At 49.9% G+C, this 26,058-nt stretch overlaps 10 protein-coding genes across 10 annotated transcripts; 5 read left to right on the top strand and 5 right to left on the bottom strand.

The window, feature by feature from the left end:
- Nucleotides 1-405: 405 nt before the first annotated feature.
- FSST1_000881 (vitamin-D-receptor interacting mediator subunit 4-domain-containing protein) lies at nucleotides 406-1,498 on the top strand (the record flags this gene model as incomplete). Its single annotated transcript, XM_083235399.1, has 2 exons — nucleotides 406-553; nucleotides 615-1,498. The coding sequence occupies 2 exons, from the start codon at nucleotides 406-408 to the stop codon at nucleotides 1,496-1,498; spliced, it is 1,032 nt and encodes a 343-aa protein (XP_083091063.1).
- Nucleotides 1,499-1,860: 362 nt separating this feature from the next.
- On the bottom strand, nucleotides 1,861-3,830 carry FSST1_000880 (transmembrane 9 family protein; the record flags this gene model as incomplete). The annotated part of the gene is made up of 2 exons (XM_083235389.1): nucleotides 1,861-1,928; nucleotides 1,976-3,830. 2 exons carry the CDS (start codon nucleotides 3,828-3,830, stop codon nucleotides 1,861-1,863), a joined length of 1,923 nt encoding a protein of 640 aa, XP_083091062.1.
- Nucleotides 3,831-4,332: 502 nt separating this feature from the next.
- Nucleotides 4,333-5,424, top strand: FSST1_000879 (small subunit rRNA maturation protein LCP5; the record flags this gene model as incomplete). Its single annotated transcript, XM_083235378.1, has 1 exon — nucleotides 4,333-5,424. One exon carries the CDS (start codon nucleotides 4,333-4,335, stop codon nucleotides 5,422-5,424), a length of 1,092 nt encoding a protein of 363 aa, XP_083091061.1.
- Nucleotides 5,425-6,081: 657 nt separating this feature from the next.
- On the top strand, nucleotides 6,082-7,362 carry FSST1_000878 (Sin-like protein conserved region-domain-containing protein; the record flags this gene model as incomplete). Its single annotated transcript, XM_083235367.1, has 2 exons — nucleotides 6,082-6,658; nucleotides 6,710-7,362. The coding sequence occupies 2 exons, from the start codon at nucleotides 6,082-6,084 to the stop codon at nucleotides 7,360-7,362; spliced, it is 1,230 nt and encodes a 409-aa protein (XP_083091060.1).
- Nucleotides 7,363-7,823: 461 nt separating this feature from the next.
- FSST1_000877 (topoisomerase II-associated protein PAT1) lies at nucleotides 7,824-10,314 on the bottom strand (the record flags this gene model as incomplete). The annotated part of the gene is made up of 2 exons (XM_083235356.1): nucleotides 7,824-8,112; nucleotides 8,162-10,314. The coding sequence occupies 2 exons, from the start codon at nucleotides 10,312-10,314 to the stop codon at nucleotides 7,824-7,826; spliced, it is 2,442 nt and encodes an 813-aa protein (XP_083091059.1).
- A 2,695-nt stretch (nucleotides 10,315-13,009) lies between these two features.
- FSST1_000876 (nucleotide-diphospho-sugar transferase) lies at nucleotides 13,010-14,595 on the top strand (the record flags this gene model as incomplete). The annotated part of the gene is made up of 4 exons (XM_083235345.1): nucleotides 13,010-13,060; nucleotides 13,132-14,142; nucleotides 14,192-14,480; nucleotides 14,531-14,595. 4 exons carry the CDS (start codon nucleotides 13,010-13,012, stop codon nucleotides 14,593-14,595), a joined length of 1,416 nt encoding a protein of 471 aa, XP_083091058.1.
- A 375-nt stretch (nucleotides 14,596-14,970) lies between these two features.
- Nucleotides 14,971-15,593, bottom strand: FSST1_000875 (mitochondrial 37S ribosomal protein uS12m; the record flags this gene model as incomplete). The annotated part of the gene is made up of 2 exons (XM_083235334.1): nucleotides 14,971-15,045; nucleotides 15,120-15,593. 2 exons carry the CDS (start codon nucleotides 15,591-15,593, stop codon nucleotides 14,971-14,973), a joined length of 549 nt encoding a protein of 182 aa, XP_083091057.1.
- Nucleotides 15,594-16,316: 723 nt separating this feature from the next.
- FSST1_000874 (acyl-CoA dehydrogenase) lies at nucleotides 16,317-17,768 on the top strand (the record flags this gene model as incomplete). The annotated part of the gene is made up of 3 exons (XM_083235323.1): nucleotides 16,317-16,429; nucleotides 16,486-17,667; nucleotides 17,723-17,768. The coding sequence occupies 3 exons, from the start codon at nucleotides 16,317-16,319 to the stop codon at nucleotides 17,766-17,768; spliced, it is 1,341 nt and encodes a 446-aa protein (XP_083091056.1).
- Nucleotides 17,769-18,351: 583 nt separating this feature from the next.
- FSST1_000873 (uncharacterized protein) lies at nucleotides 18,352-22,083 on the bottom strand (the record flags this gene model as incomplete). Its single annotated transcript, XM_083235312.1, has 6 exons — nucleotides 18,352-18,413; nucleotides 18,467-18,872; nucleotides 18,929-20,229; nucleotides 20,280-21,263; nucleotides 21,313-21,579; nucleotides 21,645-22,083. 6 exons carry the CDS (start codon nucleotides 22,081-22,083, stop codon nucleotides 18,352-18,354), a joined length of 3,459 nt encoding a protein of 1,152 aa, XP_083091055.1.
- A 2,140-nt stretch (nucleotides 22,084-24,223) lies between these two features.
- On the bottom strand, nucleotides 24,224-25,762 carry FSST1_000872 (Mdm33 family-domain-containing protein; the record flags this gene model as incomplete). The annotated part of the gene is made up of 1 exon (XM_083235301.1): nucleotides 24,224-25,762. One exon carries the CDS (start codon nucleotides 25,760-25,762, stop codon nucleotides 24,224-24,226), a length of 1,539 nt encoding a protein of 512 aa, XP_083091054.1.
- Between the last annotated feature and the right edge of the window lie 296 nt (nucleotides 25,763-26,058).

Raw genomic sequence — 26,058 nt, 5'->3', positions numbered from 1 at the left:
ACAATCACGTCAGTTTATGGATCGCTTTGTCGAAGATGCCAGAGGCCATTGACGATGATAGAAGGGTCGCAGTGGGTGACTGTATCAGGGAGTTTGGACGTACGTAGGAAACCATCTTAAATCGTAGGGCGGTGGAAGCCTGTGTTGTCGTTCAATTGCTCGTCAATTTCGTCGTCGTAAAAGAATGGCCTTCGATGCGCGAGTTTGCCGAACGGGAAAGATCGGGTTTGGCCTCAGGCGTGAAAAGAAGCCGTAAGGTTTCTGGCCAATAAACCCACAGACTTCTGACCCACCATCTTTCAAGCTACACCTGCTCCAACTTAGCAGCCTTGTATTCCTTTATTTACTTTCATATCACTTTTTATATCATCTCGGCCGGTCGCGCCAATCTTTCATATATCTGTGATGGACACGTATATCGATGGTCGCTTCGAGCGACTTGAAAAAGCACTTGCAAACTTGATTGATTCAGTCACCAAATTTCACCCTTCTATACAGCAAGGTGATGAACTTGATGCAGCGGACAAAGAGTTAAGCAATGGCTTACAAGAAGGTAGCCTATCTTGGTTCAGCAGAGTAGCTACTTTGGAACTTCTGACTGACCGCCACCTTAGTGCAAACTCACCAGAACAACTATCTACGTATACAACAACTGCGTGAAACCTCAGCAGCTCTCGATACCCAGATCCGCGAAACACTCTCCAACCTTGCGACTACCCGCAAGGATATTGTAACAACGCACACCACAACCTTTCCTGCTGGTCCCAGCTATGCCATCGCTTACGAGGAACTGCTCAACTATGCTAGGCGCATTAGTAAAACGACCATGCCCCCTGCTGGTACTATCAAGGCTATACCGGCAACAGCAGCACCGCCCACGCCCGATGGCCAAACGCCTGGCGCTCAGACCCCTGGACCCGACTCGCAAACCGCGTCTGTCATGACACCCTCTGCACCTCCGTCGTCCCAGGTTCAAAGCCCAGCAGTCATGAATGGTACACCGCATGTTTCACAAGACCCTGCAACACAGCAGTCTGCAATGTCCGCCAACACCAGCCTTCCCAACGAGTGGACCCAATTCTTGAATCCCCTGACCGATCAGATCTTTGTACCATGGCCAAACGATCTCCAGCTTGGCGCAGGCGCTCTGGCCGCCCACCAAGTCTTGCTGGAACAGGGCATCAACCCCAAAGGCTACGATCCAGCGGAGGAGGAGGAGCGCAAGCGCCACGAGGAAGAAGAAAGAAAGAAAAAAGAAGAAGAAGATCGTATCGCGCAGGAGGAGCGCGAGAAGAAGATCCGCGAAGAACGCGAGCGCCAGCGCATCGAGAGGGAACGCCAAAGAGAGAAGGATCAAGAGGCTTGGAGGCGCGCAAGTCTGGTTGGAGGCCCAACTGCCGCTGGCGAGCAGAGAAGCCCTACTGGACCTCCGCAACAAAAGGCCCAGTTTCAGTTTACTAATTTGGATGATCTGGATGACGATGATGACGATGATTGAACAAGAACAGAAAAGTCACAGAATTTTGATATCTATAACGAACTTGAACCAATGCAAAAACGTAATACCCCTCATCAGTAGCCAACTCGGCTCAGGCTTTTTGGACCATCTTCCTTTTTAAAACCCTTTCTAGTGAGAAAATTCTACTCCTTACTTGAAGCGAATCGATGCAACATCGCAGGTCCTTTTCACCAAAGTCTAGCCGCTGGCTGGTGATTGCCACATACGGTACGGCTCACGCTAAACACAAATTCCATACGCTGGTCGTACATGTGTTGTTACAAACGCCGTATCCCGCCTCTTTCATAAATCACTCGTCGTTCATGTTCCATTCTGTCTTGGCATTGGCGCAAACTCGCATCTTAGTCGATCTTAATGGAAGAGTAGATCTTGCGAATGAACCACCAACTAGCAAAGTAGCCAATTGAGCCTGGAAAAGTTAGAATTGTATGACCACATGTAGAATGTAGCACTTACCAGTAAGAATGAAGAACAGGAATGAGATGATGGCGCTGTAGCCCACATAGAGCACAATACCAGCAAATCCGCTTGCTCTGACCTTTGTGACAAGGTACAAAAGGCAGTTCAAGAAGATGTAACCACCACTCATACCTGCTGCCAAGAAAGACCTCCACTGCCAGTTGTAGTTCTCGGAACATAGCAAGAAATACACCATGAGAATGGTGACAGCAGCACAAACGACGATCATGAGACCGTAACAGAGAAACAGGAAGCCAAACATGTAATAGATCCTGCTAAACCAAATCGAGTTCATAATGAAGAACAACTCGACGAAGATGGCGCCAAAGGGAAGAAGACCGACGATAAGCACACTGGGAACAGGCTTGAGGTAGGTGCTCACAGGGGGAATTTGTCGGGGGATCTGGTTGGTACGAACAGGAGGCTTGAATTGAGGAGATCGGAATCCGAGCCAAGAACCACCGAAGGAGAGCGGAATGGAAATGATGAACCAGATGGCGACAATCACAAGCATAGTTGTAAAGGGAACTGCGCCTGATGACTGCTTCGCCCACAGGAAGAGGTTTAAGAGGAAGAAGCTGGAAAAGACGGCGCCAGGGACCAGGATAGGGGTCAAAGCAATGTTCAGCTTCCAAGCCTCGCCCTGCCAGGCCTTGTAGGTTCGAGCAGAGACGTAACCACCAACAAAACCAAGAACCGTGTACATGAGAATCATGATAGTTCCAAGGGATCCACGGTTTGAGGGGGAGAGAAATCCAAGGAGGGCGAAGAGAATAGTGCACCCAGTCATGCAGAACAGCTGGACTCCATTTCCTGCTAGGATCGAAAGGAGAAGAGGTCGTGAGGGGGTTCGGAAGACATCGCCATGGACCAATTTCCAGCCAGAGTCCTCCTGCACGCCGTCCTCGACGACCGAAGTACCGCTAAAGTCATCGAGATCGATCTGGTCAAGTCGGTTATAACGAGCAATGTCCTTCTTCAGTGCGCGCACAAGAATAGACATGACTGTTAGGACAAGGATCACAACAATGATGGCAGTGTCGATGAGCCAGAACCAGTGAATCTTGGGATCGAATACGTGCAAGTACTTGTCCCAACGAGTAGCCCAGGCGGTCTCCGACTTGCGCCAGAAGACACTGTAGCTGAAACCGACATGCTGCTCCTTGCCATTCAAAACGATGGGCCCGTGATTACCGCAATCAGCTTTGCCGCTGTACTCCTTGGAACTAGGTTGCACAATCACACCAACCACACGGCGCTGATTGGGATCCTTGTTGACCTCGTGATACTCGACAACGATTTCGTAGTGGTTGTTGAAAAGGATGTTGTCATCCTTGTCATCTTGGCCTAGCAAGAACCGAGGGTTGTAGAAGGTAGTGCCAGTCAACTGATCAAGAACTTCCTGACCAGCTGGCAGTCCATCTACCAACCATTCCAAACTATAGCCTTGTTCGATGCGACTCTTGACAAAGTTGATTGATTTCTCAGAATATGTAACTTCGCAAAGGGGTTTGCAGGTCTCATTCTTCCCCATGATAAGCTCAAATGGAGAAGTCATGATGCGATCTCCGAAGAGAATACTACCCAGGCTTTCCGAAACATACTGAGGACCGTCCTTAGGTTGACAAAATTGAAAGGCAGGGTGGTAGTAGTCGTAAGAGACAACGGCGTGGAGTCGAGGGTCTTGCGATCGGTCGACTGGTTTAATGCTATTGACATAAAGCGGAACTTTGTCTCCCTCTTTGTAGGTCGTTGGGGCGACACCGGGCAGATAGAAGGCTGAAGTTAACTGTGGAATAGCGAGTAGCGATGTTAGAAGCGCCTTTGAAGGCGCAAACCCTCCGAAATGCATCCTGAAGAGTTAGGTCATGCACAGACTTGCGAGCGTTGGATAAGGAACGTTGCGAAAAGAGGCCCCGAATCTATCGTATCAAGCTCCTAGATAGCTGACGACGACTTGCGCGGCCCGCAATTTGGAAGCAACGAAAGGATGTAATCAGGATATGAGCAGCTTTCCAGATTCCGGAACTGGCGTTTGACAGTTTTTTTCTCTCTTTGCTTGCTGATGGTATAAAAGATTGTGTGCTTAATCAAGCCAGCAATATAACCACGGGAATGAGACGTCGGACAGGGAGCTTCATTGTACCTGCTGTAATATCTGGCCAAGTTCCAGTGAACTATTGGCTTAGTCAGGGGAGCAAGCAGGGGGTCTGTGGCGCTTCAGGCTTGAGCCACACCTGTGTGGAGCCACCTAGTCAAGAAAGCCCCGCTAAAAAGTTGGTACTCCAAACTTTTTGACGAGACATCTTTTCTTGACTGTCTAGAGATTTACCATCTCAGGCAACCAAATCACCATGGCAGCCCCTACAACATTACCAGCGCTTCTAACGTCGCTGACACAGTCGCTTTCCTCAGCGCTCGACGTGACACCCAAGCTTGCATCTATCGAACATCAGAAAGACGGCATTTCCCTTCTCGATGTCAAGAACGAGCTCCTTCTTTCATATTTACAAAACCTGGTCTTCTTGATCCTCCTCAAGTTGCGCAACTCGAAAACGAATTCGGAAAATGCCGACGATAGCGACTCCGAACTCGATGAATCCGTTAGGGCAAAGCTGATAGAACTCCGACTCTATCTTGAAAGGGGAGCAAGACCATTGGAAGAGAAGCTGCGCTTCTCCATTGACCGATTCCTCCGAACAGCAGACGATGCGGAGCGTGAGAGGCAAGCAAAGGAGGCCAGGGCAGCGGCAGGATCAGATTCTGAAGAAGAAGAGGAAGATTCGGAGGAGGAGGCAGATGCTGAGAAGCTGTCTCACAAGCCTGGTAACTTTGGTGCCATGGCTGACGATGTTACCGCCCGCCGTGCAGAGCGTAATGGAGGAGCTCCGGGAGTCTACCAACCTCCCAAGAGAGAGCGCCAAACAATGGAAGCGCCCCAGCGACCCCAGAAGTTCGACCGCCGCGCTGGCAAGTCACACACCATGGAGGAGTTCGTGGCTTCAGAGCTCTCTACCGCTCCCTTGGCCGAGCCCAGTATTGGTACCACAATTGTCCAGGGTGGCCGCAAGATGAAGACCGATTCCCAAAGAAAGGAGGAAGCAGAGCGCCGAGAATACGAAGAGATGAATTTCACACGTCTTCCCAAGGAGAGCAAGAAGGATCGCGCCCAGAAGGCGAAGCAGGCTGGCCGCAGCAACCGTATGCAATTTGGTGGCGAGGACTGGCACAACCTTGGAGAGGGTGTCGATCGTATCGACCGTCTTACCAGGGCCAAAAAATCTGGTGGAAATGTCCGTTCACTGCTGGACAAGAGCCGAAAGCGTGGAATCGACACAACAGATGGACCTCGTGGAAGTGGTATGGGGGGTGGAATCGGAGACAGGTTCAACAAGAAAGTCAAGGTCATGGAGGGCGGACGACGAGACCGTGGCAAGAACCGATAAAAAGAATGATCTTGGTAGTTATGAGTTTTCGTTGCGGACTTTGGCAGTTAATATGTTGCGTCTAACATTTCACGGCTCTACATCAGGTGGCATAAAAGAATTCAGTTAAAAGGATTTCGCATCTTGTGGAATAGAAAATTAAATCAGTTTTAAGATATTTTGCAAAGAATTTGGATCATCAAGACTCAAGTGACGCAATGTCTCATCTTTGTCCATTCGGTACTGCAGCCAACAAAGGTCCATTGAGGTAGGCTGGTTAGTAGGTAGCCTAAATGTTTTGTATAACCCTTGAACTGCCCGTTGATAAGATAAAGGTCTAGACTTTGGCGGGGGACGAACATGGAAATTTCTCTACGATCGCCCCTCCCAGCTTCAAACGCTTCAGCATTTCCAACTCAAAACATTGCTTTATTTCAAATAAAGCTGTCGCAACAATTTTGAAATTTCCTTGACAAGCTGCCGGCTTGACTGCATATTGCCATCCAACTTTGGGTGTAGAGACTGCTACTTTCTGTCATACAGAGGCATTGGCGCAAAGCAACTTTGCCAACCGACTCATACTGCTAGCTCGAGGCACCGACCACGAGACATCATACATCTGCGCTTGCAAGCCGATATCCCGACAAGTGCCTTGAATTCCTCGGAACTGGTAGAAAGATGTCTTCTGTAACGGATACACCAGCTCCTGCCGCCTCAATGGACGTCGATCAGATGGACGTTGACTCCAGCATCAAGCCTTCCACAGCCAATAATGCGACGACGATAGACGACGACGACGACGATGACGACCCTGTGACTGCAACCTACAATGTCTTTATCAACCCTTCGTTACCGCTAGGCCGACGTCTTCTCGTTCTCCAGCACCCGAACCGCACCGATGAGTCTCCCCGACCTCCTCCTACCGAGCTGCGTGTCAAGGCTCAGGCCGGTATGGTTGAAGTTGACGTTCCTCTCGACAATACCGTAGCATACGATCGAGAGAAGGGCCTTAAGTGGGGAAAGACTTTAAACGCTTCTATGGCTACTAAGAACGGTGGCAGTCATGGCCTAGCTGGTGGGTTTGGCTTCGGCACTGTTCAGGCTCGAGGTGGGAGGAAGAAGGCAGAAGAGGATGATGAAGCTGTGGACTGGGCAGAGGCCGTTAGGCAGGACAAAGTGCTTCGTACGCAGACACTGGGTGGACAGTACCCTGAGTACAAGGAAGTCCAACACATGGTTGGTGTTTTCCAAGGCAGTAAGTCACACCAGCTATTGCCACTCATACTATTTCTAACCTGGAATGCAGAGGATCTACATCTTACTCCCGTATCGTCTCTTGTTCACCTTCGACCGCAACTTCACCATATCGACGCAACTGTCCAGCAAGAACGACAAGCCGCGGCCACCAAAGACTCGGCTCCCACCACAACAGGCGGCACTGCCCGCGCAATTCACATGACCGTCAAGGCGACTGGCGATGGCGAAACCGTGACTACAGAAACAATGGCTGACCGGCTACGCTCTGTGCAGACCGAGCACTGGCGTACAATGCATTACACAGATGAGAACGAGGAGGCCGCGTGGGAGGTTTACAATGAAAGCCTCTTCCTGCGTAGGACGCAGGATGATGAGGCGGAAGAGAAGGCCGACGACGCCGACGACGCCGACGAGAAAGAACAAGCACTCGAGGAATCGGTACCCAAGTTTGCCCGCCGATGGAACGACAATGATCTTCTATATGCGGTCAGTGGAATCGAGAGACCAAAGACGCCCGAGCTTGTTGTCAAGGAGGAGCCTAAGCCAGCTCCTAGCAAGCAAGCAGAACAGCCGGTGCCCGGGTCGGAAGAGGCGCGGAAACCCAAACTTCGGCCTCGTGGTGGAGCGGCAGCAGGAGGTGTTGCTCGACGAGGAGGTAAACCTAGGGCTGCAGCTTCAAAGACAGTCAACATCGACGAATAAGGAAGGACTTGGTCGCCATAATTGAAAGTACAATTCGGGACGATTTGCATAGGTTGCATAGGACGGCGCATTGGGATCTGTGTCATAAATAGATGGGAATGCAGATAGTATCACGGTACAGAAAGCTGACTGCTTCCAAAAAAAAAAACGCGTAAATTTTCAAGTGCAATGTAACCTAATTCCTCATGGACAAGAGTCCTCCCAAACTCTCCCCATGAGTAATAATCATTTGACAACATGTCGGTATACGCGAACGCTATGAGCACTCGCCATGTCGCTGTGAAGAATTTAGTACACCCAGTATGTCTTGCTCCCAATATTCTTTCGCCAGCATGTAAAGCCTGTTCGTTTTGTGCCATCCTGCTTTCCCGGTTCTCTCGAATGTTCATTCCTAAATGCCAGCCCAGAAAAAAAATCCCAAGAATAACCGACAAGAGCATGTTTGCATATGTAACATGTGTTTACTGAAGAAGTTCGACATCCAGACCGATAGACCGCATGAATAGGTTGACACTGTTCAAGCGCTCAGCTCCCATTACAGGAGGCAGAGTCTTTGAGACAGTGACAGTGTCAAGCACACGATCTTTGACAGCAAGGACCAAACGAGTTTGTTGATCGTGGGTAGCGCTAACGCCCATGGCTGCAAGAAGCTGCCATACATACACATCCTCTCCAGTGTTAACACTACCTGGGAAGATGTAAGGAAGCGAAGGCTCGAGCCTAGTAAACAAAATTTCAAATGTTCGGTCCCTATCACATGTTAGTAATGATGAGGCTCCTCGGTTGCAGATCAACGTACCAGTTGTCCCATTGCTCAGGGGTGCCGGCTCCTGTCTGCTTGAGGAGCACGGCACGACTAAGGATGAGCGTGAGCATGGAAACACCAATTCTCGATCTGGCAATGAGATCAACGTTGAGCTTCGTAGCAATAAGGTTCAGAACACCATCAACGATATCCAGGCCGGTGTCATTGAAGTATTGCATGAGTGATGGCATGACAGTAGAGATGAAAAGCTCAATCTTCTCTCGCATCCTGGCATTAATTGTAGTCACCTCGCCGGGTGTGATAGCAGCACCCTGAACAACATCTAATTGGTCGAGGTGGTAGATGATCATGGTCAAAATGGTGGTTCGTTGTTCAAAAGAAAGATGGGGGAAAAGACGAGGGATAGCCTTCTCGCCCTTGGCGCATGAGAGGAAAGCGATGAATGGGTGAGGAACAACAACACCGATCTGCTCGTGAACCTTGAGTTCTTCCCAGAGCTTAGCATTGTAGGACTCCAGAATGATAGCCCACTCCTTGTGCTTGTTCTCAAGCTCCTCATCAGGGCTGGTCATTGGGGGTGGGATGAGTCGGACATGGTCTTCAATTTGCATGAGAGTCTGATAAACCTTCTCAACGTTTCGCAAGATAGTTTTTCGGTCCAAGCTGGATCCCTTCTTGCCGTTGTTTGGTCGCTGATGCTCACTCTCAGTGCGCTTGATGCTAAGTAGAGGCTTTGGTGTCTTAGCGTTGCTGAAGGAAATCTTTCCCAGACTACCAGCAATGACAAGTTGAGGGTTTTTGGGCTTGTTCTTGGCGGCTTCCACAGCTCGCTGCACCTGTTGCTCCATTCGCTGAAAGTGGTTCTCGGCAGGTCGACCATGACGTCGCATACCACCCTGGCGGCTACCGGTTTGGTACAGGTAGGTTTGCGCAAAATTGCTCAAGGGCTGACTGGGGTTCTGTCGTTGACCAGCTCGGATATGACTGTAGACTTGATAGTAGAAATCCTCTGCGATTGAAGCATCGGATCCCTCTACGGGGTTACCAGTAGCAGAAACGAGCTGCTGAAGCTGGATTCGGGTGATGAAGTTCTTGTCTTGAGGTGTCATCAAACCGTTGTCCTTGGACAGAAGCCAAATCTTATGGTTGCGTTTGGCCCTCTTGGTCTCCTGGTCGAGGAAAGCAGCCTTCTCTTCTTCAGACATTTGCTGCATCTGAGGATGGGCCTGTAGTTGGGCAGCGCTAGGAACGGTACCGTGGGGCTGCTTAGCAGCTTGGCCCTGCTGTGGTGGTACATGCGCATCCGAACCAGCGCGGCTGGGATTCTGTAGAATCTGGGTTGGGTTGGCATGGAGCTGCTGATGATGCTGGACAGGAGTTCCTTGAAGTCCAGGGGCTGGCGGCGTGGACTTTGACTGTGTGCTTTGGGGTCTCTGCAGAATGGCAACAGGATGGCCGTGTCCATGAGCTTGAGGAGGTTGGTGCTGGGGGGCAGCAAAGCCGGGAGGGGGCTGCTGGTAGGAAAGATCTGCGACATGAGGTTGAGGAGTATGCTGTATAGGCTGAGATCGCATGGCGGCCTCGACCTCTTCCAAGCTCATGACCTTTCGGCTGGCACCATGTTGACTAGGCAGGGCTGCAGGAACTGGGGCAGGCGATGCTTGCTGAGCGGGCTTGGAAGGACCGATACCCCAGATACTTCGGTCAACGTTCAAATCGGGAAGAGGTTCGGGCTCGCGGTATTTCTCATAACCAGATCGCACAGGCTGTTGTTGGAACGATTGCTGTTGATAATGTTGGCCGGAGTAGTAGGATTGGTACTCAGCGGGCGCATATTGGTTAACAGGAGGGGGTGCCTGAGCTGGTTTGGCGGCGGTTGGCTTCTGACGATGGAAGCGGACGTGTTCCTCCTCTATCGCACCAGCAACTTTGGCAGTCTGGCCAAAGAAGTCAAAATCGTTGCCAGCATTGCGGGAAACTGCTGGGCCACTGTCCCCAAAGGTATCGTCGTTGAAAGCGTCACCAGTCTCTTCGAGTTGATCGCCAAGACCATCATACGTCTCCTCAAAGTCTAGGGCATCATCGTCTCCATCCTTGCCTGACAGCCCAGCGAATGGGTCGTGGGCTTGGGAGAAGCCAGGCGCAGCCGTGTTGTGGCGCGAATTATCGAAACCGAAAAAGGACATTTTGAAAGAATTTTGCAGGTGGACGTCAATTGTACTATGAAAGAAATTAGTACAGACACCGGTTCAGCTGCTGTCGCTTTGAGCTCCGTGCCCCGCTCAGAGTATCCTCAGGAAACGCCCCAGACTTGCTAAGCCCAAACCCAGAGGTTTTGGCCACATTTTTGTCAATGGAATGGTACTGCGCTCGAATCACTGCGATACTCAATTTCTCTGCTTCTCGATGAATATTGCCCAGTGATCAAATATCGTGGGACTGATTATGCTTGTCGGTACCGAATTGTTTCAGTTTATATTACCATGTGCTGTACTGTGCTGTGCGTACAACACCAGAACCAAGTAATCCTCCTTAAAGTCGTTGTTACAAGGGGTCTTCATTAATAGAAGTCCAATCTTGTAGGGATTCCGATTTCGAGTCAAAGGGCGTCGAAAAGTGCCCCGGACACATATGGCAAGGGATGCTCGGGACAGAGCGAGCAGGGCCGGGAGCATCAGGCGAGGAGGTAACTCACCACTAAGAGAAAGAGATATGTTCAGGATCGTTCAGCGCGCACAAATCTATCATGATGTCTTCCAGTAAATTTAGTTCAAGATGTTTGTGTCGTAGCCAGACATGCAAAGGGAGCACTGTTGTGGCTGTAGCAGAAGTTTGGAGGAATTTCGAAGCTCTATCGGGAAGCTTTTTGGTCGTAAACTTAAGAAGGCCGGCTGAAAGAGCGCGCTGCGTTAATGTTGCGCGGCGAAGCTCTGAAGCCAACGATGATGCGACGAAGTGCCAACGTTGTTCTCCAAGCCCGCTTCCCCACCATGAGTTGAATATGGTGCATGCAGGCACGTGCTAGATCACGTGTAGCACTTATTGAAGTCTGACAATTGCTTCAATGATCTCACTGCTATACCTAGGTAGGTAGCATGGCATTGTATCGTTTGTCTCGTTCGATTGTTCAACAAACGACTTATAGTGATGTCTTTTTTATCAATTATCAAACCATCCGACAATGCAAAAGAACAAACAGTTGCTATGTATTCACTTGTTGTAATAACGAAATCCAAGCCATCAATATTATGCTATTTGGTCAATAGTAATAATCAGTAGACGTCCTAGCAACTATCAATCAATACCATGTTGCAGAAGAGATCAATGACTGATATCGTCTAGGAATCAACAAGTCCTGCCGTTATATCTGGTGTCCCAATTTCTCACCCATGACAAGGGAGTTCACTAATACAGCAGCATACCTACATTCGGCTCCTAGTTTTCGCCATAGACTCTCGACAAGGTTTCAATTGACTAATAAGAAAGACTTGAACAGATGGAATAGGTAGTTCGAGAACAGGCCTGTAAGACTTGCAATCGACCTTTTTGTCGGGGGCATAGATAATTAAATCGGACGCAAGAGATGGTTGAAACTATTTTGGCCTTTTCGTGTGTGTTTTCATCACAATGAGAGGGCACGTAGCAAACAATACCTACTAACCTACTGCAAAGGGGTCCATTGTACTCTGAAGTGGAGAGAAAGCTGCAATCGTTGTTACAGGCTGGTTGCAGCGTTCCTTGACACAAGGTTCTCAAAACCTGTCAACCCAAAACAAGCCCAGAAAACACAAAAAGGGGCACATCCAACTCATCAACAAATACGAGAACAACTGGTGATGCATTCAACCTGCAGCACTTACCCATATCGGGCACGGATTTTCTACATGACCAATTTCCGACTTTGAGGCTTGAAGCTTCGACAGATCTTTCATTCCAAAACTATCTGAAGAGGCCCATGGCATACCTTGAAGAAGTAGATGCTGCCTGTCCAACTGTACAATCCAAGAAACGGCACAGGAAGCATGTTCCAAAATGAGGGGGGACCCTTGTCCCTGTCCACGATCAGTCTTGTTGTCGTAATCCTCACAACCAATCCACCTTTTTTCCAATACTGGCGTGAAAACACGTCAAAAGCTTGCCATGGAATCCGTTAGACTCACTCCAAAGCGTCTGGACTCGACAATAGCTCTAAGGTGGAAGCCATTCATTACTTGTTGAGCTGCACTAGCAAACTTACCCCCTGAACGTCAGAGTCTAAAATTCTACAAGACGGCTTTCAGCTGATGAAAGTCGATACCAGACAGTAGGTACATTGGTCTTGGACGTAAATGGCATAGTCAATCAGGTACTATTCGTCTAGCCCCTGTAAAAAGGCACTTGCATCAGTGAAATTCCTATCGCTTTCTGCTCTCAGCGGTACCTGATTGACGGGTGCGACGATCCCGTTGCAGGGCGTTCCCCAGAACACGCTGTTCATCTCACATTCCAGTACGTAGGTAGACTGGGCAGCTGTCCGGGTCTCTAGCAACCTGTTTTGCGCCTCTGAATGCAATTGATTGTTCTTGTTATTACATTGACTGTATCTCTTATGAAGAGCATGTACATGTTCCTTTGCAACTCTCCTTTTTAATTTTCATTATATTGTCCTCAAGTTTGCAGAACTCACATTGGGGGAGACTACTGTGGTTCAACATAAAGGGATCTTTTTTTAGTTCAGCCCATTTGCCTTAACTGGCTCCCTTGTAGTGGAGGTGTACTTTTTCCCCGTGCGCAGCAGAACATCGACTTTGGAACATCCATCTTCTTTTTCTTCTGTTCAACCTCTCACTTCATTCAACCCTTTTTACCTGGCGATTTTGTGTCGTCAATTCTTTTTTCATCATGGTAGCCGGTCATACGCGCTACGTGCGCTATATTGCGCTTGCGCTTTTCGTATGTTCACTCTTTCGCAAGCCTCATGGCAGCTGACGTTGCCACATGATAACTAACACGACTCCTTTAAGACCCTTACTATGTTTTACTTCTTCTCCAATTCCAAGATCGATACTATCCCCGTTCCTGGTAACGTCGGCAGCTTCCCAGGCGGCCCTGGAAGTTCCAGCAACCAACAAGCCCCTGGCACCGTTCCTAAGCCCAACGATGCCGGTAACAATGTCAACTTCCCTGGCCAGGAGGCGCCTGCTGCTGCTGAAGAGGGTGATACTGCTCTCACCAAGGACGAGGTCCCCGCTCAGAAGCCTGCTGGTGAGGGAGCCTCTGTCGATGATATCCCTGCTTCTGAAGCTCCCAAGGTCCCCGCCGAGGTCCCCGTCTCAAGCGAGCTCGCTGAGGCTCCTATGGCTATGTCTCCCAACGACCCTGGCTGGAACAACCTCCAGGGCACCGCTCCCGGTCCCCGTATGAACGCTACATTCGTTACTCTCGCTCGTAACCAAGATGTTTGGGAAATTGCCGAGTCCATTCGTCAGGTCGAGGATCGTTTCAACCGCCGATACAACTACGATTGGGTTTTCCTCAACGACAAGCCTTTCGACGAGCAGTTCAAGAAGGTCACCACTTCTCTCTGCTCTGGCAAGACTCACTATGGATTGATCCCCGAGGAACACTGGTCTTTCCCCGAGTGGATTGACCAGGAGAAAGCCCGAAAGGTTCGCGAGGATATGCATGAACGTAAGATCATCTACGGTGACTCTGTCAGCTACCGCCACATGTGCCGATTCGAGTCTGGTTTCTTCTTCCGACAGGAGCTCATGATGAACTACGAATACTACTGGCGTGTTGAGCCCTCCGTCAAGCTCTTCTGCGACATTCACTACGATCCCTTCCGCGTCATGCATGAGAACAACAAGAAGTACAGTTTCGTTCTTTCCCTTTACGAGTACATCGACACCATCCCCACTCTCTGGGCCAGCACCAAGAAGTTCATCCAGAACCACCCCGAGCACATCGCTGAGGGCAACTCAATGCGCTTTCTCAGTGACGATGGCGGCGAGAACTATAACAAGTGCCATTTCGTAAGTTTTAACCTTGATAGTTCACCCATATAATACTGACTCCTCCCAGTGGTCCAACTTTGAAGTTGGTAGCTTGTCCTGGCTTCGCAGCAAGCCTTACCTCGATTTCTTTGAGTCTCTTGATAAGGATGGTGGTTTCTTCTACGAGCGATGGGGTGATGCGCCTGTCCACTCTATCGCTGCTGGTCTTCTCCTCAAGAAGGAGCAGGTTCACTTTTTCGAGGATATTGCTTATTACCACGTTCCATTTACTCACTGCCCTACTGACGAGCAGCGACGATTGGACCTACGTTGCCACTGCAACCCCGATAACAACTTTGATTGGAAGGGTTACTCTTGTAAGTATTCTCTGAGTCGTACTACGAGCGATAAACTGACACTTTTCCAGGCACTTCCCGATACTTTGAGCTCAACGGCATGGAGAAGCCCAAGGGTTTTGAGAAGCAGCAGTAGACAAGATATCATTAAAGAGTGGGTGGAAAGGATTGTACGTTATCATACAGGTTGTTATGCTTGGTAGATTGTCTCCGTTATTTCTAGGCTGCAAACAATGGGTGTGCATAGGGAGAGGTTCATATGAACCAATATTAGGCGTCTGGGTTTGAAATACGTTGGACAGCTTTGGTCGTAGAAGTGTGTATGAATGAAGAATCGTTTCGGATCATTTGCATCGTTTGCATGTCTTTTTTAAAAATGCTTGAAATAGTGTACAATATCAATACATGGTTTCAGCCTGGTCTATGTCATCGACACGGTTCTAATCCCGTTGCTTCACCATCGATCTTTTAGCCCAACTTGCGCATCTAGTTCATTATTTTAAGGATTCGCTTAACCAACGGTAGCCTTCTTGGGCTTCTTGGTACCATACTTGCTGCGACTCGTCGTTCGGCTCGCAACACCACCCTGGAAATGTTAGTATATAGTCATATAAAGTATCCGTGCCTGACACAAAAATACGTGGGAAAAGGAAAACATACCAAATCCAGAGCTCCTCGAACAAGATGGTATCTCACACCAGGACAATCTTGCGCACGGCCACCTCTTACAAGAACAACACTATGTTGCTGAATGTTGTGTCCTTCACCAGGGATATACGCCGTTACGACAGCTCCGGTGGATAGCTTCACACGAGCAGTCTTTCGTTCACCAGAGTTGGGCTTCTTGGGTCGAACAACACCAACTCGGAGGCATACACCCTTGAGAGCTGGGCAGTGTGTGTTGGATAGAGCAGGAGAAACGGCGTGACGTGCACGCTTTCCCTTTCGGATTCCACGCAGAACCTGGTTCAGAGTCGCGGGGCGAACGGTCGTAGGAGCAAAAGCGCGGGATGCTGTGGTGGTGAATGTTCGGAGGGACGGTTGTAGAAGACGGCGGGGTGATGTTGAGATGGCCGTAGCGAGGGGACGACGGGTCGCCGGGGAGAAGAATTGGCGGAGGATAGAGCCGACCATGTTGGGCAAGACTGGTATGGCCCGATTGAGATGGTTTGTTCTGGAGCGATTGATTTAATCCCGTAATCGGCCTCTCACTATCCTGAACCTCGACCTCAACCAACGCCAATATCAAAATCTCAGCCTCGATGTACTCACGTGACTGGAAACACCGTCTCGGAAGCCAAGATTATCCGAATCTCTAGCTCCAGATCCATCACATGCTGGCATCAATCTAGAAGTAATCAAAACCCCGGCTTTCTTCTTCAATGACCCGCATGTCTTTGACGTCAGCGGTTAATCGCCGGCGCATCTATCACTCCCCGCATCCCGCAGTTTGAAACCCGAAACCGACAAGTCAGGTTACCGTTGTAATACCGAACACATCCTCGACCTCGGTGGTTATCCTCGGCTGGTCGAGGCCGAACAATGAGATTCTTCAACCGCTTCAGCCGTATAAGATAGGCGCTGCTACTCTTATGGGGAGGAAAGGTTGATCTGTATATACCGAGGTTGCTATAATTGACATATTGGATCTTGGACATCTTCTACTTTCTTATCTCCATCCTTTGTATCACATCAAGCTTGTGTTGTTCCATGATCGTTTGGCTTGTGATCGTCTCTTAGATACCCGCTTCACAACTCGCTTCAGCTTAGCCACCCTTGTTTCTCCTCCTACTACATTCGTCCTTAACACTAACCGCTTGCTTCCAAACTCCCCATTCTAACATCACAAACCTCACAATGTCGTCGTCGTTTACTCGGGTCGTGCGCCCTGCGCTCAGAGGTGGACGAGTTCTCACGCAGCGCATCGCCCCACGAGCCACTGCTCCTCATTCCATGACGAGAACAAGCCTGTAAGCGCAATATCAGAATTACCAGCACAAGAACATTTGCTAATCCTTCATTTCAGTAACGCTACTCGTTCCCTCTCTACAACATCATCCCGCCGCAACGAGCATGTCGATATTTCCGAGATCCCTCCTACACCCATTACCCACCTCTCTGAGCTCGAGACCGCCATGGTTGACACCGTCTCTAAATTCGCCACAGATGTGATTCTTCCTCGCGCGCGTGACATGGACGAAGCAGAGGAAATGGATCCAGCTGTTGTCGAGCAGCTGTTCGAGCAGGGCCTAATGGGTATTGAGATCCCCGAAGAGTATGGGGGCGCTGGTATGAACTTCACTGCCGCCATTATTGGCATTGAGGAGCTTGCGCGCGCAGACCCTTCCGTCTCAGTGTTGGTCGATGTGCACAATACCCTCTGCAACACGGCTATCATCAAGCACGGTTCCACTGCTATCAAGAAGAAGTGGCTCCCACGTCTGGCGACAAACACTGTCGCCTCTTTCTGTCTCTCCGAGCCCGTCTCTGGTTCCGATGCCTTTGCCATGGCTACAAGGGCCACCGAGACCGCCGACGGTTTCAAGATCTCTGGCAGCAAGATGTGGATCACAAACTCCAAGGAGGCTGATCTCTTTATTGTCTTTGCTAACCTTGACCCCAGCAAGGGTTACAAGGGTATCTCAGCCTTCCTTGTCGAGAAGGGCACCAAAGGCTTCTCCATCGCCAAGAAGGAGAAGAAGCTGGGTATCCGTGCCTCGAGCACATGCGTTATCAACTTTGACGATGTCGAGATCCCCAAGGAGAACCTTCTCGGCGAGCGTGGCCAGGGTTACAAGTACGCCATCAGTATCCTCAACGAGGGACGAATTGGTATCGCCGCTCAGATGACTGGTCTTGCCCTTGGTGCTTTTGACAATGCCGCCCGTTACGTATGGAACGACCGTAAGCAGTTCGGCTCTCTGGTCGGTGAGTTCCAGGGCATGCAGCATCAGCTTGCCCAGGCATATACCGAGATCACTGCTGCTCGCGCTCTCGTTTACACCGCTGCTCGCAAGAAGGAGGCTGGTGAGGATTTTGTAAAGGACGCTGCTATGGCAAAGCTCTATGCTTCTCAGGTTGCTGGACGTGTCAGTGGCTCTGCAATTGAGTGGATGGGTGGTATGGGCTTTGTCCGTGAAGGTCTTGCAGAGAAGTACTTCCGTGACAGCAAGATCGGTGCCATCTACGAGGGTACCAGCAACATCCAGTAAGTTGTATCATTGTCTTGGAATGTGAAACGTTGTACTAACGTGTCTCCTTAGGCTCAACACTATCGCCAAGCTCCTACAGAAGGAATACACTTCGTAAGAATATTTAAAAGCCTACATAGAAGAGATGGACTTAGGTTGAACATATAAAATATAGTGAAAAAAATAACTAAAACACTCTAATCTCCCCAAATGCAAGGGTGCGCAGTTGCAGTAATGAGACTCAATAAAACCTGATGAACGCTAAGAAACGATACGTAATACGAATGGATAACCGGCATCACTGTCAATAGTGGGATCACAAACTCATTGGCGTCCGCCATCTTGTCTCTTTCTTACTTCTATTAACAAGACAACTATTCATATGCTGCTTGTCTAAGATACTCATCTACCGCTGAACACGCTTGCTTGACTATCGATATGGTTCTGACCATACCATCATACGTTTTGCTCGTTCACTACCTATATCCTGAATACCAACCACTATAAACGAGCGAACATGAAAAGGGCCGTCTTGTCCAGACGCCCACGCTGGGTTCGCGCACCGACATCACTTATCCGCGGTGCCCGGTAATCTATTTAACTATCGCTGCTGGGTATCCGATAGACAAGACACTAATCTCACCGCGGCTCCATCATCTCAATAAAACATTGCAAAATCGTCAATCTCCGTATGCAGTCGTTTAATCAAAATCAGCTGTGTATGAGAAGCCTCGGAACTCCTCTTGCATGGCTTGTGATAACACTAGAAACTATATTAGCAGTGCGTTAGGAGGAATAAAAGACTGCAAAACATACCGGACTGAACTGGAGTCAAAACGGGAGTAACGCTTGTAAACTCAGAGTCGAAGTTGCTGGTATCTGTTGCACTCTTGATCTGCGGCATAAAAGGAGGCGGCACTCTCTTGTGGTACATATCATCCCAGTTGATGTTTCGGAAGAATGGCTGGCTCATCACCTCCTGGGCATCAGTCGGGCCACTTCCAAGTCGCTGGTCAGGCTCACGAGTGAGCAGTTTCTGGAGAATTGAGACCGAGTCTCGGGGCATGTGAATGGGGTACAGGGGCTCGTCGGCGAGAATGGCATCATAAATCTCATCCTCGTCCTCTCCACGGAAGGGAGACTGCTGGAGAAGCATTTGGTAAATCAACACGCCAAATGCCCACCAATCGACAGCACGACCGTACTTCTTATCCAGGAGAATCTGTCAAGTGTTAGTGGAAAGGGCTATGTGTGTGTAAGTTATATCCAAAGACGTACCTCTGGGGCCATGAATTCGGGTGTACCACAAAAGGTGCTTGTTGTCGAGCCATACCACATATCCTCCTTGCACAAACCGTAATCACCAATCTTGACGTGGCCATCGAGTGAAAGAAGAATGTTGTCAAGCTTCAAATCACGGTAAATGACACCGTTCTCGTGGAAATACTTCAGCGCCAGGCAGACCTCGGCGGCGTAGAATTGCGCACGCTTAGTACCGAACTGACCTCGCTGAATGTGCAACATCAGATCACCACCACTAACGTACTCCATGACGAAGTATACACGGGTCTCTGTTTGGAAGCATGCATGCAAGTTGGTCAAGAATGGATGTCTGCCTCGGTTGGCAACCAGGAATACACGCTTCTCGGAGCGGATACTCTCAACTTCATCGTTCTCTATGATGAATTCCTTCTTGAGGACCTTGATAGCGTATAGCTTTCGAGAGCGCTTGGTCTCGGCCAACATAACTTTACCAAAGTTGCCCTTACCCAACACAGCCAGGAAGTTGAAATGATCAAGTCCGATGCGCTGGCCAGTTCCAGGATCAGTAGCCAGGGGAGCAGACTTACCACCAGCTGCTGACTGCTGCTTAGGGGACATAGGTTCTGGTTGTTGAGGCGTATGCGCGGGCACTGGGGGCTGCTGGTGGGCAGCTTGTTGCTGCTGCTGTTGTTGATGTTGCGGCACTGGAGGTAGCGGCGACTGAGGAGGAGGTTGCTGGGCTGGCGGCTGCTGTGCAGGTCGCTGAGCCTGAGCAGCAGGTTGTTGTCCTCCGTATCCAGGGTTCACGTTGGCATAATCGGCCGGGTTGTACTTACGCTGTTGACCCGCGCCGTATTGACCTCCCTGAGCATAGGGGTCTTCTTGTGGTTGATCGTAACCGCCGCTATAGCGCCCATAGTCAGAGTGCTGCCGTTGGGCCGCACCGGGTCCTCCAGACATAGCCGCAGATGCTGCAGCCGCAGCTTGAGAGCTGGATGAAGTTCGATCGGGGCCGCTAGGTCTTGGCGTGGACGGGTTCGAGTACATCATCTTGGCGGCCTCTGTGGCCTCCGGGGAAACTGGTCCCGACTGGTAAGAAGGAGCAGCCGAACTGGAGTACGAAGGGGCCGGTGAGCTGGTGCTTGTTGGGCTAGTCTTGCCTTGTCGAAGCGTCTTTTCTGAAAGTGAAGAAACCTTGGCCTGTCTTTGTTTCTGAGTCCTTATGCCGTCCAGAATCTGGTTGGCGACAGCCATTGACATGCCGCAGAAATCGGGGACAAGATGGACACACTGAGCGTGTGCAGTAAGACCACATTCTGAGACATGTTAGCGTCGTGGTATAATGGAGGAATCAGAAGATACATACCTGAGCACTTTCTGCAGTTTTTCTTTCCAAATGGCAGGATGTAACCGCAGTGGCAGCACCAGTTTGCTGTCATGTTGGAATAAGGGTTGAATCTGTGCGGAATGCGGTGGTTGATCTTTTCCTCGTCGGGGTCGGTCTCAGCGTTGCTCTTGCTGATGCACTTTGTGACGACGCTAGAATAACACTTCGTATGACAGGTATACTTGCAATCCTCACACTGCATGCCTGCTGAGTACTTGAGGAAATCTCCGCAAAGCGCACAGCGCATAATGTTGTAAAACTGATGCTGCACGAACTTGTGGCCGTACATCTCGTGGACTTCCTCCTTTCGTTGACGAACGGCACCCTTTCGACCAAGGCCAAGATCGATAGGGCGGCTATTATTGTTGGACTTGTTAAACGTCAACTGAAGTTGAATCTGTCCAGTTGGCTCGAGGTTGAACCATTCCTCAATAGGTCCAGTTTGCACCTGGGGCTGGGGACCAGCAGCTCCAAATGGGCCAGTATCATCCCCTTGTTCACCACCAGCTGATTGAGAACCTGGTCCAAAAGAGCCTTGAGAAGGACTCATCGGGAACTGTGTAGGGGCAGCACTAGTGTTGCCCATTCTGTCGGCAGAAACCCAGCCGGAACTGTTCATTTCGGCCTCAATCCTCTTGCGACGAATTTCCTCGACAATGTCGGAAATGCGAACCCAGAGCATGCCTATGGGCATGGGGTGTTCTCCGGGCTTGTCGTAAACGGTCAACTCAATTTCGTTGGCCTTGTCGACTTCGATGGTATGGAACTCAGCCTCCCATCGATCGTTCCTGGACGCCTTCGTACGAGCCATGACGGTATCCTCAACCTTCACGGCAATAAAGGTTTCTGGACCTCTCGTGAATCGTCCAGTCGCAGCATGGTCAACATCCTTGATAGCTATCATTCGAATCGATAGTTGTCCACTGAGGGGCTTCCTGAGGTTGGGGGCGTTGATTGAATCATCTAGCTCTTTGTTAGCCTCGCATTCAACGTGATTTTAACGCTAACTTACCATCTTGTGCATCCGCAACGTCCGCATCGATATGCAGTTCTTCATATCTCTTGAGTGCCTGCTTCAACAGTAGAATCTTCTGCTTGCTTTCAACCTTCCTAGCGGCTGCGTCGGCTTTGCTCTTCCGATCACCTTCCATGCTATAAAGCTGAACCATCTTCTCAATACCTTTCAGGTACTGCTCCTCGACATTGAGCTTGAACTGGATTTGGGACAACATGAGTTGGATACGAGGGCCCAGGTGCGGCGTATCATATTTGATTAAGTCTAAGATTTGTTAGCATGTAGGTAGAGGATGGGTTATGGATAGGAATGGCATAGCAACAACGTACCTAACTTGGTAAAGTTGGGGCGTGGCTTGGGAATACCCGATCCACCAGGTCCCGGTGCATAAGGATGACGCGGAGGCATTAGGTCGGAACCACCGCCGGCCTGGCTGTACTGCCCCGAACCGGAGCCATAGGATCCTCTATCTCCCGCGGGATTGCTGGAGGAATCCTTAGGAGGTGGTGCGGGAGGACCACCGGCATCGTCAGCAGATCCCCCGAGAGACATGTCTCCAACGCCTGAGTTCACACGGCGCATCTGGATATCACGAAGCTTCTCCTCGAAGAACTGGAGGTTGCGGCGGCCATCGCGCATCTGGGAGTCGAGACGGGATCTAACGGCTTCATTGTTTGTCTGGGCCCTCATAGAATTGGCAGCGTTAATGAGGGCCTTTTCCCGCTCTATCTTCTTGTGGATGTTGTGAATCGCGTCATCGTCGTTCATTCTGGCGGCGGGTGCGCGATGCGTTGCGCAGGACGACAAGAGGTTGGAGGGGGGAAAGTCTTAGAAGACAACCGATGTCAGGTGGTGAAGGTACCCGAAGACGCCTCGATAGCGGAAAGCGGGCGAGTGTGGTCGTAAAATAGACGACAAGACAGTCGACGTCTTGTGTCTTTAAGTTGGGTACCGATCACAAAGCACAACAGATCCTGGCTGCGTGTTCTTGTGCGGGTGCGTGATAGTGGTGATTGTTCGCCTGCGAGCTTCAGGTGGATGAAGCCGAAGCTGGCGAGTGGAGATGTAGAGGGGAGGTTGAGAGGAAGAGGGTTTAGGTTATTAAGCCCAGCCGTTGCCAATACCTACAGTGGGATGGAGGTGGAAGGTGGCCTGGTGGTGGGAGATGTCATCAGCGAATAGTGACGGAAACTGCCTGTACAGCACCTGCAATATGGGCAGTCGTGGTTGGGGAGGGGAGGAACTGGAAGGAGGGGGGTTTAAAACTTGGCGGGGTTTTTCAAAATCCCTAGAGTAGATTAGCGGTAAGCTAAGCGGGCATTTAAGCCAGGCAAGTCGAAAAGTTCCATACAATGGAATTTGAGCAAACAAATATTTACACCTTCTGTTCCGGATTCACTATATGGCTTTTTCGATCTATCAGGGAGAACAAAAGGGGGCTAGCTGAGAAGAATTTGTGAGGCAAAAGAGAGGGTCAAAGAGACATTGGTAGCCCAACCCTCAGGCAGATCAGGTCAGGTCAGGTCCCAAGCTATGCCCAAGCCTAGAGGTACCGGACAAGAGAATAGAAGAGCTTAGACCAGGTTCTTTGCAGCTCGGACGGCGTAGCTCTTAGCTCTTCAGTGAATGGCGTCGGACACTATATGCACTGTAGCATGGGCCAGATACAAGGGTCTGTCTGTTAATGGAACCCAACGGGCAATTCTTGAAATGAAGTTGCTGTGCGCGAAAGGATTGAACATGACTTGTAGTTAGTTCGCGTCATGGAATGGATAATGTACGAATGTCTGGTCTATGTAGGACTTGACGTGATCAATGTTAACGCGTACAAAGAGGCTGAGTTGCAATGAGACAAAATCAAATAACTCAGGCAACCTTCTATCACACCAAGAACTTGCCTGGTTGGATTGGGTTGTCTATTTGAGTAGGGCACTTTTGCATGGGATATCAAAGCCCATGTCCTACATGAATTAAGTTTCAGATTTGTACCTTACATCATGAGATACAGTAATGAATTATGCATGAAATATATAAACCTTTTAACGCCTATGAGACAACCTTTTGAAACGGCAAGCTGTTAAGCTTTGCATTATGCTTAAGTAGGTAGATACATAATACACCAAAGTTTCAAAACTTGTAGCAAATATACCTACCTACCTACTAAGGTAGTAGGTATGAAATAACAAGAGGAAATAGGTACTTGCCTGTGTGCGCTTGTTTATTCCCACGGTGCACCTTTGGGCCTAGGCATTGAGGTAGGTTACACTGGATGCTACTGAGTCCTAAAACCCTTCCTCAAAAGTCCTAGAATCGGATCAGCTCCAGCAGCCCCGCCATGAAAGAACTACAGCTCCGATTAAAACCGCAAACTAGGGAGCGGTCAATATCCTCAAACATCAACCCTTCGGTGTCAGTTGCCGTTAATCTCAGTCTCTAGCAAATCAGATCTGCAAACCTCATCCGCGTTCAAATTAATCGTCAGGGCTACCCTGGAAGGTGGAACGACAAGGGGGTTGCTGAAAGTGCGGTTCGATGTCATGATGAACCAGAGTCTGTGCTCGTTCAAGAGAAGAATGCCCTAGGTGAAGTGATGATGCGTCGGCATTCAAAGGAATCACTTTGAAATAATGCATGGTAACATGCATAAAACTATTGGCTTCCATGGCTCGAGCGGTTTAGTGCCATCATTCACGATTATTCGACTACCAGCCCTATAGGTCATGCAATAGACCTGTATCCGATTGGCCAGAGATAAACTGCTTGAAGTATCGTCATGCATCAACAAGGCACATCAGTAAACAAGCCCTGCAGTTCGTGACTGGTACCTATCGTTTTGTAACCATAGGTAGGTATAGTTATATTATAATGTACAGTGCCTTTATCTTTATGTCTATTTTACATCTTATCATCATCTTCGAACCAATAGTAGTGCGATGCTTGCGGTAAAAACAGCTCCAGCCAACGCTCCCTCCAGCGCCAACAATGAAGCATCCCTCATGCGCATATCTATCCGTCGCTCACTGTAGAGGTCTTCTGTCTTAGTCCTCCACCACATGGGATCAAGCAGGAGTTCCTTCCAGGCTTTCCACCACGCGGGATCATTGAGGACTTCCGGCCAAGTCCTCATTGGCAGGATTTCCAGAAGAGGCGTCTCGGTTGCTGGCTCAACGGGCGTTGAAACAGGTACCTCACTGGTATGTGCCTCCTCAGTTGTGAAAAGGCTCCCGGTTGGCACCTCTTCCGATTCCACAATCTCAGCAATGGGCTCGAAGTCTGCTTCCTGGGTCGCTTCAACAGCTGAAGCCAAAGCGGCAGCGGCAGCAGGTTGGTTTTGGGCCTCAATGGCAAGCTTGACTTGCTCAAGCTCACCACGAACCTCTTCGAGCACGGCCTTCTCCTCGGCTACAACGCCTCTAACTAATCTCCTTCTCTTCCAGGGCTCTGCCACGAACTGCAGGATAACAAATAGCAAGAAGTTCATGCCCATTAGACCCCATGTACCCCAGGTACTTGCCCTTCGGATACGGTCGCTCCAGATTTGTTCCTCATGGTATCGCTTTAGGATACCTGCGTTGAGTTGCTGGCTCAAGCGTTGTTCTTCTATCTCGGCTTCTGTCAAAGCTTCTTGGGAAGATGCCACCTTTCCCTCAAGGGTGTGGTCTGCCCGGTACAGCTCGGTAAACCGCTCGAGATCGATCGGCGACCAACTATCCTTTCTTGCCAACAGTGTTGTGACCTCACGTTGTGTCGTAGCTCGGCTGGCATTCGATGTCTTGTATTCCTGACGAGCATTTCGGACACGCTCGTGAGCATCTGCAAGTGCTGTCTCAAGCTTGGCGTTTTGGCCCTTGATGATCTCAATGCTAGTATATCCAGTGATATCATTCAGTGTCTGAGAAGCGTTCATCGCTCGGTATTGAAGAGTATCCATAGCATGGCTAAATTTCTCCTTTAATTCGCTGACACGATGTTGCGCGCGGTCACGGAGAATTTGGAGGCTATCAGTAGTCGAGGGGGGTTCGTGTGATTGAGCAGCATCGTCGAGTTTTGCGGGTTCGGGCTTGGCCTCTTCAGTTTTGGGCGTCTCGGGTTTTGAGTCTTGGGGGACAGCATCTGCGGAAGTTGACTTAACATCTTCCAGTTTCGGTCTTTCGACAGGCGGCTGAAGCTCCTTTAGAATATTTGGCCGAGGTTTAAGGATAGATTCGAGCTCAGCCTCGACGTCTTTATTTGTCCTAGAGTTGGTCTCTGAATCTTTCGGGGGTCTCTCTGATGAATAGAGTCGTGACTGAAGGCCAATGGCTCTGGGGTTGCATCGCATTCGTATTGTTGAATTCTGGAATATTGAGGGTTCCCAGCATGACCTGCTCGGCCTCGTGGTCCGGTCGAGTCCTATTCGCGCATGGCTCCAGACAAGCCTTGCCGCTGGACGAGCGAACGGCTGCATGGCGACCAGGGAAATCTTTGGTACGATACAGCAACGACGTCGTCGTGGGCGAGCGTGTTCCCTCAAGCCTTTGAAAATAAATGTTGAGGTGATGGGACGAACGCATGGGCCGAGCCGTTGGAGCTACAACCGGCTCCGTGTCCGGGCTTTTTCTGCCATCGGGGCACTGCCAGATATAGTCACCGCCTTTGTTGTCGAAGTACAACGCAGCGGGGTGTGCCATCACGCTTGACTCAGGATTACCAGGGTTCTGTCCCAACACTGGGAGCTAGTTAGTCTATGCTTCAGAGCAATTG

The sequence above is a fragment of the Fusarium sambucinum genome, chromosome IV (genome assembly GCF_050947815.1).
Source record: "Fusarium sambucinum isolate potato_lamoka chromosome IV, whole genome shotgun sequence".
Lineage (NCBI taxonomy): Eukaryota > Fungi > Ascomycota > Sordariomycetes > Hypocreales > Nectriaceae > Fusarium > Fusarium sambucinum.
The sequence above is the reverse complement of the archived record's forward strand: the minus strand, read 5'-3'. Positions and strand labels throughout refer to the sequence as shown.